At 35.8% G+C, this 15,125-nt stretch overlaps 1 protein-coding gene across 1 annotated transcript in view; it reads right to left on the bottom strand.

The window, feature by feature from the left end:
* The window catches only part of LOC106873825 (uncharacterized), a 59,264-nt gene that overhangs the window by 12,955 nt on the left and 31,184 nt on the right, over positions 1 to 15,125 (bottom strand). Inside the window, exons 3-4 of the mRNA XM_089342369.1 lie at positions 6,372 to 7,190; positions 1,982 to 2,101 (exon numbers count right to left, since the gene is read on the bottom strand). Coding sequence (XP_089198495.1) covers positions 1,982 to 2,101; positions 6,372 to 7,190 — 939 coding nt within the window. The remainder of the gene's footprint in view (positions 1 to 1,981; positions 2,102 to 6,371; positions 7,191 to 15,125) is intronic.

Here is a 15,125-nt window from a genome sequence, read left to right on the forward strand (position 1 = left end):
TTTCAACCTCACCAAACTACAGCTGTCTACAAAACAGTGTATATCTATGGAAAAAATTATATCTCTCAAAGAACCGAGAAACTTGAGAGTGTCTACAGGATGGTAACAATAAACAGAGATATTAACGTGAAAAACATGAAAAACAAAAGCATGTTTAACACACCTTCATCAGCTGTTGATCAGATATCAACATAGTTTCAACACCTTGAGACAGGATCACTACCTCATTAAACTTTAGCTATTTACAAAACAGTATGGAGAAAGTTATATTATATCTTTCAAGGGTGTCCGGTTAATTCATTGACGGCAATTTGTCATCATTTAATTTGTCCCCAGTCAATTCATTGTTGGTCAATTCGTCCCCAGGTCAATTCGTCGTCAGTCAATTTTGTTGAAATCATAGGAAAAATGGAAGAACGAATAATTGAATTTAAAAAAACGCTTATTTTAAGGTTTGCTGTATTATTTATTTTTTCTTAAAATTTAAGATTGTATGCAATTGCTTTTAGAAAAATAATTTCTTGGCTTGGATCATATTTTTCCATGACATTTCTTTATATGCAGGTTCATATCTCTGTATTTTTTCTTTTGGTTTGGTTCTTCTCCTTGCATAAACTTCTGCAATTTGATACTGGCAAACCTTTCCTCACATCAATAAGTTTCCAAATACTTGAATGACTAATATTCAATGTGTTTTTCAGCGTGCTGTGGTAGGCTTCTAAACTATTTGTAGTACAAACAATCCCCGTCATACATCGATCCCAAACATTCCAAATAAATAATGGAGGTTCAAGGCGTCGCCTCCTCTGTCCTCTTCCTCTAGGTGGTCCGATATAAATACTTCCAAAATGGGATACAATTGACTGTGGAATATCATCATCATCTACAAGTTGTTCATATCTATTGACAACATCATCAACCTGCAGGAAAACAAGAGCAACAAAACAACCATATTTTTAGACTAAAACTGTCGTCTTCGTGATATCTGCATTTTAGTTCTTCTTGCACAACATGCTTGTACACATTTCGTCCTAAATGAAACAAGCAGCTTGCCAAATTCGAACCAGGAAACGATTCCAGAAATCCATTATGGGCTTCTTTTTCGAAATCCCTAATTATTAATATAATTAGGGATTTCGAAAAAGAAGCCCAGGTCCTCCGTTCTACAGTAATTCATTTATTTTGGCAAAAAAGTCTACTATATATGTCTTGACTTTCGTCAGAGAGTAATGTGAACAATCGTGGGGCATTAAAATTATCAATTTGAATGTGAAGTGTATATAACTGAAAAAATATACTTGAGCAGCTCTTGAATGTTCCATCTGCCGCCCAGTTCTTGTGCTGTTTTAACTGTCGAAGTGATTCGTCACTTGCAAATATTGATATTCGTTTTGAATCTTCCATCTTGCTGTCATTCTGTAAAAACATTTCTTCATTGTAAAGGCAGGAATATTCACTAGGAATGGAAACCCCAACAATTGTAAGTGGGGTGTCAGGGTAGTTGGAATCAGCTTGACTCCAACGTCTAATATTCCCATTAAGCTGTACAAATGGAGGTATTTGCAACAATGTACAGTGGTTTAATTGACCTGGGGATAAATTGATCAACGACGAATTGACCAGAGACGAATTAACCAATGACGAAATAACTGGGGACAAATCGACCTAGCACCCTCTCAAGGAACCAAGTAACTTGAGAGCTTCTTCTTTTCTATGTAAGTAAAACAAATTCAACAGAACAATAACAGTAAACAGAGATAAAACATATTTAACACAATGAGGGAGCTTCCCACATCAGCTGCAGTTCAGATATCATCATGATTTTGACTCCTTGAGGAAGGATCAATAATCAGACAACCAAATAGTCCGCTTAAAATTAGTTAAACCTCCAAAAAGTTAAACTAACAAACATTTAGACCAAGGATTTCACAGTAAGGTACATTCAACATCAGTTAGACCACTAACATTAGCCAGGACTTACTCTCCAAAGCATCCACTTGTTGTTGTATGAGAATTTGATCCACCATGGTCAAGTATTCCAGGCCAGGAGGGCAGTTGGACGTATTTTCTGGACGGGCCATCCATTGTGGCATATGTTGACCTGCAAATATAGATAGGAAGATACTGTGACTGAAGGCTGGGGTACCTAAAGAGATAGACAGACAGACAGACAGGCAGGCAGGCAATAGACAGACAGACAGATATATCGATAGATAGATACACAGATAGATAAGATAGATAGATAGATAGATAGATAGATAGATAGATAGATAGATATACAGATAGATAGGCAGAGCAAGAGAGAGAGAGTAAAGTAACTGATAAATGACTAGTTAATTAGAATATGTATGTATGTTTATGTATGTACTTAAAGTAGCAAAAAAAAGCAAAGATTCCACAACTGTTTTCATAATTTTTGCAGCTAATTTACCAGTTTGAGAACATCATTATATAAAATGTATTAATAAGGGTAGAAATTGATATTAATCAATTAAAACCAATGGTCTAGCATATTAAAAAAATTTGAAGATTAAAATGATATTACATACAAAAATAAGAGGAATGACCAGCAAAAGTGGACTCCTATATGCTAGAAATAGATGCCAAATCATCAAACCACGAAAGAGAACATATTTTTTCGTGGTTAGATGATTCGGCATCTATTTCTAGCATATAGGAGTCCACTTTTGCTGGCCATTCCTCTTATTCTTGCATATAATATAATTTTAATCTTCAAATTTTGTTAATATGCTACACCATTGGTTTTAATTGATTAATATCAATTTCTACCCTTATTAATAAATTTTAAATAATGATGTTCTCAAACCGGTAAATTAGCTGCAAAAAATTATTAACTGCAGAGTTATTTCCGGACTTAGCGCGCCAGATTGAAGACATTTGAAGGGATACACTGAATGTAATTTGTAGAACTCTACACGTGCTCCCTTTCGGTTGAACGTCTTATGTCTAGTTCTGGAAATTATATTTTTAAATCGACAGACTACGCTGATGATCCTGCAGATATTTACTTATGTAAATTTTAACAGGTGAAACCATGGTACGTAGGTTAATCGTTTTTTTTTTATATTTAGTATTTTTTCATTTGTCTTGCCCTTTTACAGTCTGTTGTGTCGCTAATTTTTTACTGAGAACATATTTTTTCGTGGTTAAATGATTCGGCATCTATTTCTAGCATATAGGAGTCCTTTTTGCTGGTCATTCCTCTTATTTTTGTATGTAATATAATTTTAATCTTCGGATTTTTTTTAATCTGCTAGACCATTGGTTTTAATTGATTAATATCAATTTCTACTCTTATTAATAAATTTTAAATAATGATGTTCTCAAACCGGTAAATCAGCTGCAAAAATTTATTAACTGCAAAGTTATTTCCAGACTTAGCACGCCAGATTGAAGACATTTGAAGGGATACACTGAATGTAATTTGTAGAACTCTACACATTCTCTTTCGGGTGAACGTCTTATATCTAGTTCTGGAAATTATATTTTTAAATCGACAGACTACGCTGATGATCCTGCAGATATTTACTTATGTAAATTTTAACAGGTGAAACCATGGTACGTAGGTTAATCGTTTTTTTTTTTATTTAGTATTTTTTCATTTGTCTTGCCCTTTTACAGTCTGTTGTGTCGCTAATTTTTTACTGAGAACATATTTTTTCGTGATGATGCAGCATCTATTTCTAGCATATAGGAGTCCACTTTTGCTGGTCATTCCTCTTATTTTTGTATGTAATACACACACACACACACACACACACACACACACACACACACACATATATATATATATATATATATATATATATATATATATATATATATATATATATATAAGGCAATGTTAATTCTCTAAATGAAGTATTAACAGTAACTGCACGATAAAGTGTAGTATATTGCCACTTAAGTGTGGCTGACCCCTAGGGGTGGATGTTACTGTTGCTTTTAGCCCCAGGAGGACATCTCCTCCAGCTGACTTATCGACACACTACTGTGTCCTGTTTGCCAAGGGAAGTTATCCCTCCCATCATGATCTGTAGCACGAACGGACCCGGGTTTCAGGGTTATTTCCCTTCGTCAGCGTCCGATAGCCACTGATCTTTGATGAGAGAGATAAAATCTTGGCAGTTACTGTTAATACTTCATTTAGAGAATTAACATTGCTTGTTTTCAATTTTTCGATATCAGTGAAGAATTTCACTGGAAAAGTAGATATAAGATTGCCAAGATTTTATCTCTCTCATCAAAGATCAGTGGCTATCGGACGCTGACGAAGGGAAATAACACAGAAACCCGGGTCCGTTCGTACTACAGATCATGATGGGAGGGATAACTTCCCTTGGCAAACAGGACACAGTAGTGTGTCGATAAGCCAGCTGGAGGAGATGTCCTCCTGGGGCTAAAAGCAACAGTAACATCCACCCCTAAGGGTCAGCCACACTTAAGTGGCAATATACTACACTTTATATATATATATATATATATATATATATATATATATATATATATATATAGATATATATATATATATATATGTATATATATATATATATATATATATAAAAAAAAAAATTTACACACACATACAATAAGCTTCTTTCAGCTTCCATCTAGCAAATCACTCACAAGACTTTGTACGACCTGAACCTATAGATGAAGACACTTGTCCAGTGTGTGTGTGTATGTATATATATCATCATCATCATCACCATCATTTTAACCTGCCACTTTTCCATGCTTACTTATACCATATGGAATTGGTTGAGGCAGATGTTCTGTGGCCAAGAACCCTTCCTTTCCCCTATCCTTGCCAGTCTGAAAGCTAGGTTACATATTCCCCCAAGGGCCTGGTATGTTTTCACAGAAGGTTAGAAACAGTTGACACCATTTTTACAACGTGATTGCCGTTTACAAATAACGTGCAATGCCAAGACAAGCATACAAATGCCTACGCACACACACACACACACACACACACACACACACATTTATATGTATTTTTTTTATGGAGTGCTTTTTTGTGTTGATTCTACCTATATTGGATCTATAAACTCTCTCTCTCTCTCTCTCTCTCTCTCTATATATATATATATATATATATATATATATATATATATATATAAAGTGAAGTATATTGCCACTTAAATGTGGCAAGTAATGTGGCAAGTAAAAGAGAGAAAAGAGAGTAAAGAGATATATATACAGGGTGTCCACAAAGTCTGGGTACATGGAGATTAACACATACTTTAAGAAATTATTATTTTTTATATTTAATTGTTTATGCTATGATTTTATTTACTCCATGTACCCAGACCTTGTGGACACCCTGTATATATATTTTTTTTATGGAGTGCTTTTTTGTGTTGATTCTACCTTTATTGGATCTATAAACTCTCTCTCTCTCTCTTTCTCTCTCTCTCTCTCTCTCTCTCTCTCTCTCTATATATATATATATATATATATATATATATATATATATATATATATATATATATATATATATATATATATATATAAATATATATATATATGTGTGTGTGTGTGTGTGTGTATCATCATCATCATCGTTGTTGTTTAACGTCCGCTTTTCATGCTAACATGGATTAGACGGTTTGACTGAGGACTGGTGAACCAGATGGCTGCACCAGGCTCCAGTCTGATCTGGCAGAGTTTCTACAGGTGGATGCCCTTCCTAACGCCAACCACTCCGAGAGTGTAGTGGGTGCTTTTTACGTGCCACTGGCATGAGGACCAGTCAGGCAGCACTGGTAACGACCATGCTCAAATGTTGCTTTTTACGTGCTTTTTATGTTGCTTGAACAGGTGCAACAGGTATACCATGATCAGGTGTTGAAGTGATCTCAGAGCAATGTGAGATGAGGTGTTTTGCTCAAGAACACAACACACCACCCGGTCTAGGAATTGAAATCATGATCTAGCGATTAAGAATACAACACCCTAATCACTTGGCCATGTACCCTCACAAATATATATATATATAGTTAAAAAATCTTTGAAAATGAAAATTTTAAAGGGGACACTCGGGATTGAACCGGGGACCTCTCAATCTGCAGTTGAATGCTCTACCACTGTTTGTTAGTATTTGTCCCATGTAGAAAAACTTTAGTGTGAAAAAAAGAATCAATACAATTCTTACAAATGTTTGAGATTTACAGCTTAAATATTTCACAATTTGTGCCTCTGACTCTCACATATGAACATGAGAATGCCCCAAACCCCATCGGTGGAAGAATGAGGTAATTAAAAATATATGTTACAAATTAAACTCCTTATGTACTCTGTTAGTATATAAAATACCCTTGTTATATATGATATACTCATCGACATACCTGTGGTTTGAGGCTGGGCTAAAGGCTGATTATATCCTATAGCTGATTCGGAAGTGAAGCCTGGTGGCACAGGTGGACGGGATTTTGTGGCACTTGTTGTTGGTGGAGGTACATACCCAGGTGGTGCAGGAGGCTGACCTTGACCTTGGCCCGACACTGGTGGCTGTGAGTAGCCTCCTGACTGGGGTGCAGCATAGCCAGGTTGTTGACCCTGATAGCCTTGAGGCTGCTGGTTTGGATACCCTTGTTGTTGATTGTAGTATCCTTGTGGTTGCTGGTTAGGGTACCCTTGGGATTGCTGTTGAGTAGGGTAGCCCTGAGGCTGTTGCTGATTAGGGCAACCTTGTTGTGGTTGCTGTTGATTAGGATACCCCTGTGGCTGCTGTTGGCTTGGGTAGCCTTGTGGTGGCTGCTGGGTTTGGTACCCTTGTGGTGGTTGCTGGTTAGGGTACCCCTGTGGTGGTTGTTGGTACCCCTGTGGTTGCTGTTGGTTTGGGTACCCCTGTGGTTGTTGCTGGGTTGGGTACCCTTGTGGCTGTTGCTGGGTTGGGTACCCCTGCGGTGGTGGCTGTTGTTGGTTGGGGTAGCCCTGTGGTGGTGGTTGCTGGTTGTTGTATCCTTGTGGCTGTTGCTGGTTGTTGTATCCTTGTGGCTGTTGCTGGTTTGGGTACCCCTGCGACTGTGGCTGGGTAGGGTACCCTTGCGACTGCTGTTGTGGGGTAACATTCGATTGAGTAGAAGGTGGTAGAGTTGGGTATCCAGCTTGTGAATGAGGTGCCTCAGGGGCTGCTTGCTGTGAAGAAGGGGTGTCATCAGAATCTAAAACATAAAATATTGAAAATATTAACAAAACAGTTATATACATACACACACACACACACACACACTATATATATATATATATATATATATATATATATATATATATATAGATAGATAGATAGATAGATAGATAGATATATATATAGATAGATAGATAGATAGATAGATAGATAGATAGATAGATAACTAGATAGATAGATAGATAGATAGATAGATAGATAGACATATATACACACACACACACACACACATATATATATATATATATATGTATGTATACATATACATGTATATTTAGGTTTTCTGGAGTATACACACATATGCAGGACTCGCTTAAAAGCCGCACTCTGTATGGACTTTTTAAGATAGCTCCTGCGGAGAGCTAATCATTTTAATTCCAAAAATGTATAATATGTTATGTAGAGCAAATGTAGGCTGAGATACAAGGGTCGCAGACAGACAGACAGAATTTCATTTTTATTATTATAGATGTCCATAAATTAACTTTTGCAACTTGAAAAATTCAGTAAAAATGAATGAATAAGGATTGTGTGCAACCAATGGAACCCATGTAGAAGTGTTTTGATGTTTCTAATAAAACTTTATTTGTTTGAGTTTCCCAATAAACTCTGCTGAGTTATCATTTTTTTTCTGAATTTTCCAAATTATAAATATAATTTATAGACACCCTGTATATATGTGGGTATATATATATATATATATATATATATATATATATATCTTATATTATAAAACAGTATGTGTGTGTGTGTGTGTTCCTAATGGATTCGAAAACTGAGTTGCTGATTTTGACATATGAGGTGTCAAAAGATTCAGTAATATTTCAGCTACCAAATAAAGTATATTTTTGTACTGCACAACAACTCTTTTTTACTACAATAGTAACCTCGAAAACAAAGTTGGGTCACACAATTTTTAGGTCTTTAGCTAAGGGAGGCAACTCTGCTTGAACAATTTTTATGTCTTAGATAGAGCATCAAGAGAAAATGTTTAAAATATATGGAGTTTTACCAGGGAATGAAACTTTAGATATGCCATCAACTTTATTAGTATTATTTAGTAGATATTTTTTTAATGTGAAGTATGTTTGTCTGTGTTTTGTTTAGCTCAGAGTTGTCTTTGATGTTGCAGACCCATCACAGTATTTTTCCTTCCTGAAATACTGTAAATCTGTGTCTTTCTTTTGATGAAAGGGTGTGTTTTAAGAGATGTTTGGCTGCTATTTGTAGTAGCTCAAGTTACCACAGAGACACCTCTGTGTCTGTGTGTGTGTGTTTTATTGTGGTGAAAAAATTACTTTTTCTCAGAATTCTTTAAGAAATCTGGACAGGTGGTGAAGCACGACCTTCGAACATTAGGCCTCATCGAGGCAATGACTTCTGACTGAGACCTTTGGAAATATGGTGTGTGTGAGAAGACCCGGCAAGCCAAGTGAGACCATAACCCGTGGCCTATGCCAGCCCACTTATGCAAACCTTTCCTTCATTGGACACTAAACTCTTCTTGTGAAGACCTGTTGAGGTAAGTGAAATCGAAATCGAAATCAAATTCGATGACTGGCATCCATGATAGTGGAGTGCTAAGAGCACCGCCCAAGGGTGATCATGGCCAGAGCAGCTGACTGGTTTCTGTGCTGGTGGCACGTAAAAAATACCATTCAAACATGATCGTTACCAGCGTCGCCTCACTGGCACTTGTGCCGGTGGCATGTAAAAGCACCCACTGCATTCTTGGAGTGGTTGGCATTAGGAAGGGCATCCAGCTGTAGAATCTCTGCAGATCAGATTGGAGCCTGGTGCAGCCATCTGGTTCGCCAGTCCTCAGTCAAATCGTCCAACCCATGCCAGCATGGAAAGCAGACGTTAAACGATGATGATGATGACAATGATACATTTATATATATATATATATAGGTGCAGGAGTGGTTGTGTGGCAAGTAACTTGCATACCAACCACATGATTTCAGGTTCAGTCCCACTGCATGGCATCTTGGGCCAGTGTCTTCTGCTATAGCCTCAGGCCAACCAAAGCCTTGTGAGTGGATTTGCTAGACGGAAACTGGAAGAAGCCTGTCATATATGTATATATATATGTGTGTATATGTGTGTGTGTGTGTGTATGTGTATGTGTGTTTGTGTATCTGTGTTTGTCCCCCCCCCCAATATCGCTTGACAACCAATGCTGGTGTGTTTATGTCCCTGTAACTTAGTGGTTCAGCAAAAGAGACCAATAGAATAAGTACTAGGCTTACAAAGACTAAGCTCTGGAGTTGATTTGCTCGACTAAAGGCAGTGCTCCAACATGGCCACAATCAAATGACTGAAATAAATAAAAGAATAAAAGAATATATATTTGTGTGTGTGTGCGTGTGCGTGTGTGTGTGTGTGTGTGTGTGTTCGTGTGTTTGTGTGTGTGTATGTGTGCGCGTGTATGTATATGTATATGTAGTTCACAGATGTGATCCAGATATTTTTTGTTTAGAACTCCCTTAGTAATGCTCAAAAGATTCATATTTAGACTCCGATATCTTTGCAGGGAATCGATTCCACAATGTAAAGAAAGGTATAAGAGGGATCAGGTTGAACAGGTATAGAAGCAAATGCGGGGATAAGCAGATTAGACACATCAATATATAAAGTATCTCATCAAATAATATATATATATGTGTGTGTGTGTGTGTGTATACATATAAAAAGGTTCATCTTACACAGAGTACAAATAACCCTTTAATTTATACGGTCATTTGTACTCTGTGTAAGTCAAACTTTTTTATATATATACACATATACACATTTTGTATTTGATGGACTTAATATATTTTATATATTCTTTTCTACTCTAGACACAAGGCCCGAAATTTTTTGGGAGGGAGCCAGTTGATTAGATCTATCCCCAGTATGCAACTGGTACTTAATTTATCGACCCTGAAAGGATAAAAGGCAAAGTTGACATTGGTGGAATTTGAACTCAGAATGTAAAGGCAGAAGAAATACCGCAAAGCATTTCACCTAGTGTGGTAACACTTCTGCCAGCTCACCACCTTATGTATACTTTATATATTGATGTGTCTAATTTGCTTCTCCCCACATTTGCTTATATATATATATATACTAGCAGAGATACCCAGCCTTGCTCGGGATTAAAATGGCATAGATTTTTATTGCTTTACTTAATTCAGTCATGTGACTGCGGCCATGGTGGAGCACCACTGTTGGTCGAAGAAATCAACCACAGGATTTATTCTTTGTAAGCTTAGTACTCATTGTGTCAGTGTCTTTTACCAAACCGCTAAGTTACGGGAATGTAAACACAGCAACATCAGTTGTCAAGCAATGGTAGGGGTACAAACACAAGACACAGGCACACGCATATACAAATATACACATATATACGACAGTCTTCTTTCAGTCTCCGAGTAAGAAATCCACTCAAGATTTTGGTCAGTGTGAGGCTATAGTAAGCATATATATATATATATATATATATATATATATATATTGCAATGAGTAACGAAAATAGTCTAATAACAGAGCACATCATATATATATATATATATATATATATATATATATATATATATATATATATATATATATATATATATATAATTCTAAAACATGAAGTTTCATAGGTCAGCGTGAGGCTATAGTAAGCATATAATATATATATATAATTCTAAAATATGAAGTTTCGTAACATTGTTTACAAAATAATCCAGTAAAAAGATGATATTGAAAAAATCTGTTATGTTTCTCTGTTTCTCTATCTGTTTACACCACAGGTAGAAGGGGACTGAACTCATGTTTGCAAATAATGGCGATTTGAAAGTTATTAGAATTGATGGTTTAAAATTATTTTTAATGTAAAAATTCACGTGTTAGGAAGCAACCAAAAAAAAACAAATGGCTGATTCTGGGCATTTTCGACCATGAGAAATACACTGGTGCGACTCCCAGATTGCTATCTTGTAAAGTGTGGATTTCTATAGATGCAACACGCACGCACACACGCATACACACACACACACACACACACTCACAAACCAAGCTATACTATTGTTATATATATATATATATATATATATATATATATATATATATATATATATATATCTTAATATATAAATCTGAAATTCTGTGTTTGTGTGAAGCCTTTTTGAAAGTTTATAGAAATCCACATTTTCCACTTTTTCGTAAAAATGTTTACATCAATGGAATTTTCTCGATGTGAACTTTCCAGTGCAGTAATTATATTTTTTAAATTCCGTTTACTTTGTGTGATTTAAGGGAGATTTGGCTGTTGTTTCTAGCAACTTTTATATTTCATCCCTTCTACCTGGAACGCAATTCTTACACACGCGCTCAACATAAAAATATAGAGAGTAAGAGTTAAAGAGGGAGAGGGAGAGAGAGAGAAAGTGATACATACAACGTCATAGATTAAACCTTCATCTCAGTATTCTTTACCTATTTTTCATAACATAGATACGTAAACACACACACAACCACACATACATGACCTGTGACAACAACATACACATTGCTCTCAATCTCTATTCATTTCTCCCCTCTTCCTCTCTCGCTCTCTCAAACGTATACACGTGCAAGTAAACACAATCATTCACATCGTGGTATATTTACAAAACATTGATGTACAGAGTTGTTTCCCCCAAATTTGGAAGGTCATAACTTTCATAAAAATGAATATTTGTTTAAGAAATTTTCTATGCATATATTATTTATTATGTAGATTCCAAATATACAAAAATTTTCGGTGAAAGTGTTTTGGAAGGGGGTGGGGTACTATATTCGGAAATTCCACTTAAATTCCTCTTAACTTCCAGGAAAATGAATATTTTTTCATGAAATTTTGTACAAATGTACCTTGATGTATGTACATTTCAAGCATGTAGGAATTTTTAAGGAAACAATTGCAGGTTATTTTTGAGAAATGTTCCCCACTCGGTGGTGTTTCGGAGCAAGTCGTCCATATTTGTTTCATTTTTCTCTATTATGTGCTTATGTGCATCCTTAGATTTCTAATGAAGTAATAGGCAGTGAAGAGAAGCAGTCATAAGAAAACTTTTAACTACCCCTATTCCTTTCTCTCCCCCTCTCTACCTCTTCCTCTCTCGCTCTCTCAAAAGCATACACATGCAAGTACACAATCATTCAGTAAAATATAACTCATGTTCGTCAATGTTTTGTAAATTTACCACGATTTTCATTAGGGTGTTAGGGTTAGGGTTTTAGGGTCAGGGTTAGGGTTTAGGATTAATGTTACGGTTACGTTTTTTAGGGTCAGGGTTAGGGTTAGGGTTAGGGTTTAGGGTTAGTGTTAGGGTTAGTGTTAGGATTAGGTTTAGGATTAGGGTTGGGTAATCGTGCGGGTGTTAATCTGAAAAATTACAGATATATGAAAAGTACCGACCCTGCCATCTAGTATAACTTTTGTTGTTCTGTTTAATATATACATAGATTATGCCTCCAAAGAAGAGAGTTTGCTGGGGAAAGACAACAACTGGTTTAAAATGACAGCCACAGACTGCAGCAATTCACCACATTCCAGTAGCTACTTTGAACATAATGCAAAATGGTGCATCAACACCTTCTGCCCAATCTGATAGAATTCTGGCAAAACTGTTTAGCAACAGATCGCCAGCAATTGCTTCATCACAAATTGCCATCCTAGCTCCTGTGAAAAGGGATTACCCTGCTATGTATAATCAGGGCAGCGCAAAAAGTTGTTTTGCACAAGCATTTCTATAGCCAATTACACGGATGAAATTTACGTATGCTTAATAATTTTACGCAAAACAGCCTTCAGACTTTCCCTATTAATTTCATCGTCTTTTGAATTATAAACATATTTACATCATAAGGGTTTTTTCATTGTAAGGCTTTCTTTTTTAGTTGATTTTCAGCTAGCAAGACTTATCGTAGATGGCATAATAAGTCACACCCGGACAAGGTCGGGTTATACTGCTAGTATATATATATATAATTCATCTGTATGTTGTTTACACACCCATCTTCATCTTTTGGTTTTTTTTAAATTCACACTACATATATATATATATATATATATATATATATATATATATATATATATATATATATATATTGGTCACTAAACTAAACTAAACTATACACTAAACTCTGCTTGTGAAGACCTGTTGGGGCAAGTGAAATCGAAATTGAACCAAATTCGATGACTGGCACCCATCATGCCAGTGGAGCGCTCACAGCACCATCCAAGCGGGATCACTGCCAGAGCAGCTGTTTGGCTTCCGTGCTGGTGGAACGTAAAAAGCACCATTTGAGTGTGATCATTACCAGCGTCGCCTTACTGGCACTTGTGCCGGTGGCATGTGAAAAAACATTCGAGCGAGGTCATTGCTAGTTTCGCTGGACTGACTCCTGTGCAGGTGGCATGTAAAAAACACCATTTCGAGCGTGGCTGTTGCCACTACCGCCTGACTGGCTCCTGTGCTGGTGGCACATAAAAAGCACCCAGTACACTCTCGGAGTGGTTGGCATTAGGAAGGGCATCCAGCTGTAGAAACTTTGCCAGATTAGATTGGAGCCTGGTGCAGCCATCTGATTCGCCAGTCCTCAGTCAAATCATCCAACCCATGCTAGCATGGAAAGCGGATGTTAGACGATGATGATGATGATGATGATGATGATGAAATATAGGAGAGTATTGTAGTTTGCTTGAAGCATTGTGTATTGCTTGTAAAGAATAAGAAGTTTTGAATGGTACAAAAATGCACTATAATACAAAAAATGGACTATATACCTGTTGTAATTTAGTTATCTATAGTCTGGCTATGGATAACTAAATTACAACAGGTATTTAGTCCATTGTTTGTATTATAGTGCATTGTTATACCATTCAAAACTTTTTATTCTATATATATATATATATATATATATATATATATATATATATATATATACACACATATATATATATACACATATATATATATGAATAGAAATCCAAAATCAGGGAATGGAGAAGATAAAATGCAGGCTACATATGTTTCCTAGCTAGTAGAACCTCAGAAATAGTAATTATCCAAACGAGGGGTAATCCACTAGTTCCTCATCAGGCCAAAGATACCTTAATCAAAAGAACTTTTGGATTTCCGTTTACATACGCAGCAACCCCTGTTGCTAACCGTAAGCTATAAAACAATTTTTTCAGTTTATCGAATTTCAATACAGGAAAAATTTATAACCTTCCGTGTTAATAAACTACTATTGTTCCTGGAATTTGCTTTTTATACCTTCTACAGACTGCTCGAAGCTTACTACACCATGATCCTTGGATCATACCTTTACACACACACACACACACACATACATATAATTATAAACAAGAAGAATCAACACTATTTACATTATTTACATTACTTACATTTGGCGGATATTTTGTCCTAATCTTGTTTGTTGTTAACACCATGTTTCGGCTGATTATACCCTCCAGCCTTCATCAGGTGTCTTGGGGAAATTTCAAACCTGGGTTCTCATTCCTAAGGTATTTTTCGAATAATAATAATAATAATAATAATAATAATAATAATAATAATAATAATAATAATAATAATAATAACATCGAAAAATATCCTAGAAATGAGAATTCAGGTTCGAAATTTCCCCAAGACACCTGATGAAGGCTGGAGGGTATATCAGCTGAAACATTGTGTTAACAACAAACAAGATGAGGACAAATATCTGTCAAATGTAAATAATGTAAATAATTCCTCATCTCTTAAATATAGAACTAGAAGAAAAATCAAATGAGCAAGACTTTTTAATAGATGCAATGAGAATTGTTTCATCTGAATTCGATCTCATGAATATTACTATATTATGCAATGATATATGCAATTATTGATTCCTG

This window comes from Octopus bimaculoides, chromosome 26, assembly GCF_046866305.1.
Source record: "Octopus bimaculoides isolate indiv1 chromosome 26, ASM4686630v1, whole genome shotgun sequence".
Taxonomy (NCBI): domain Eukaryota; kingdom Metazoa; phylum Mollusca; class Cephalopoda; order Octopoda; family Octopodidae; genus Octopus; species Octopus bimaculoides.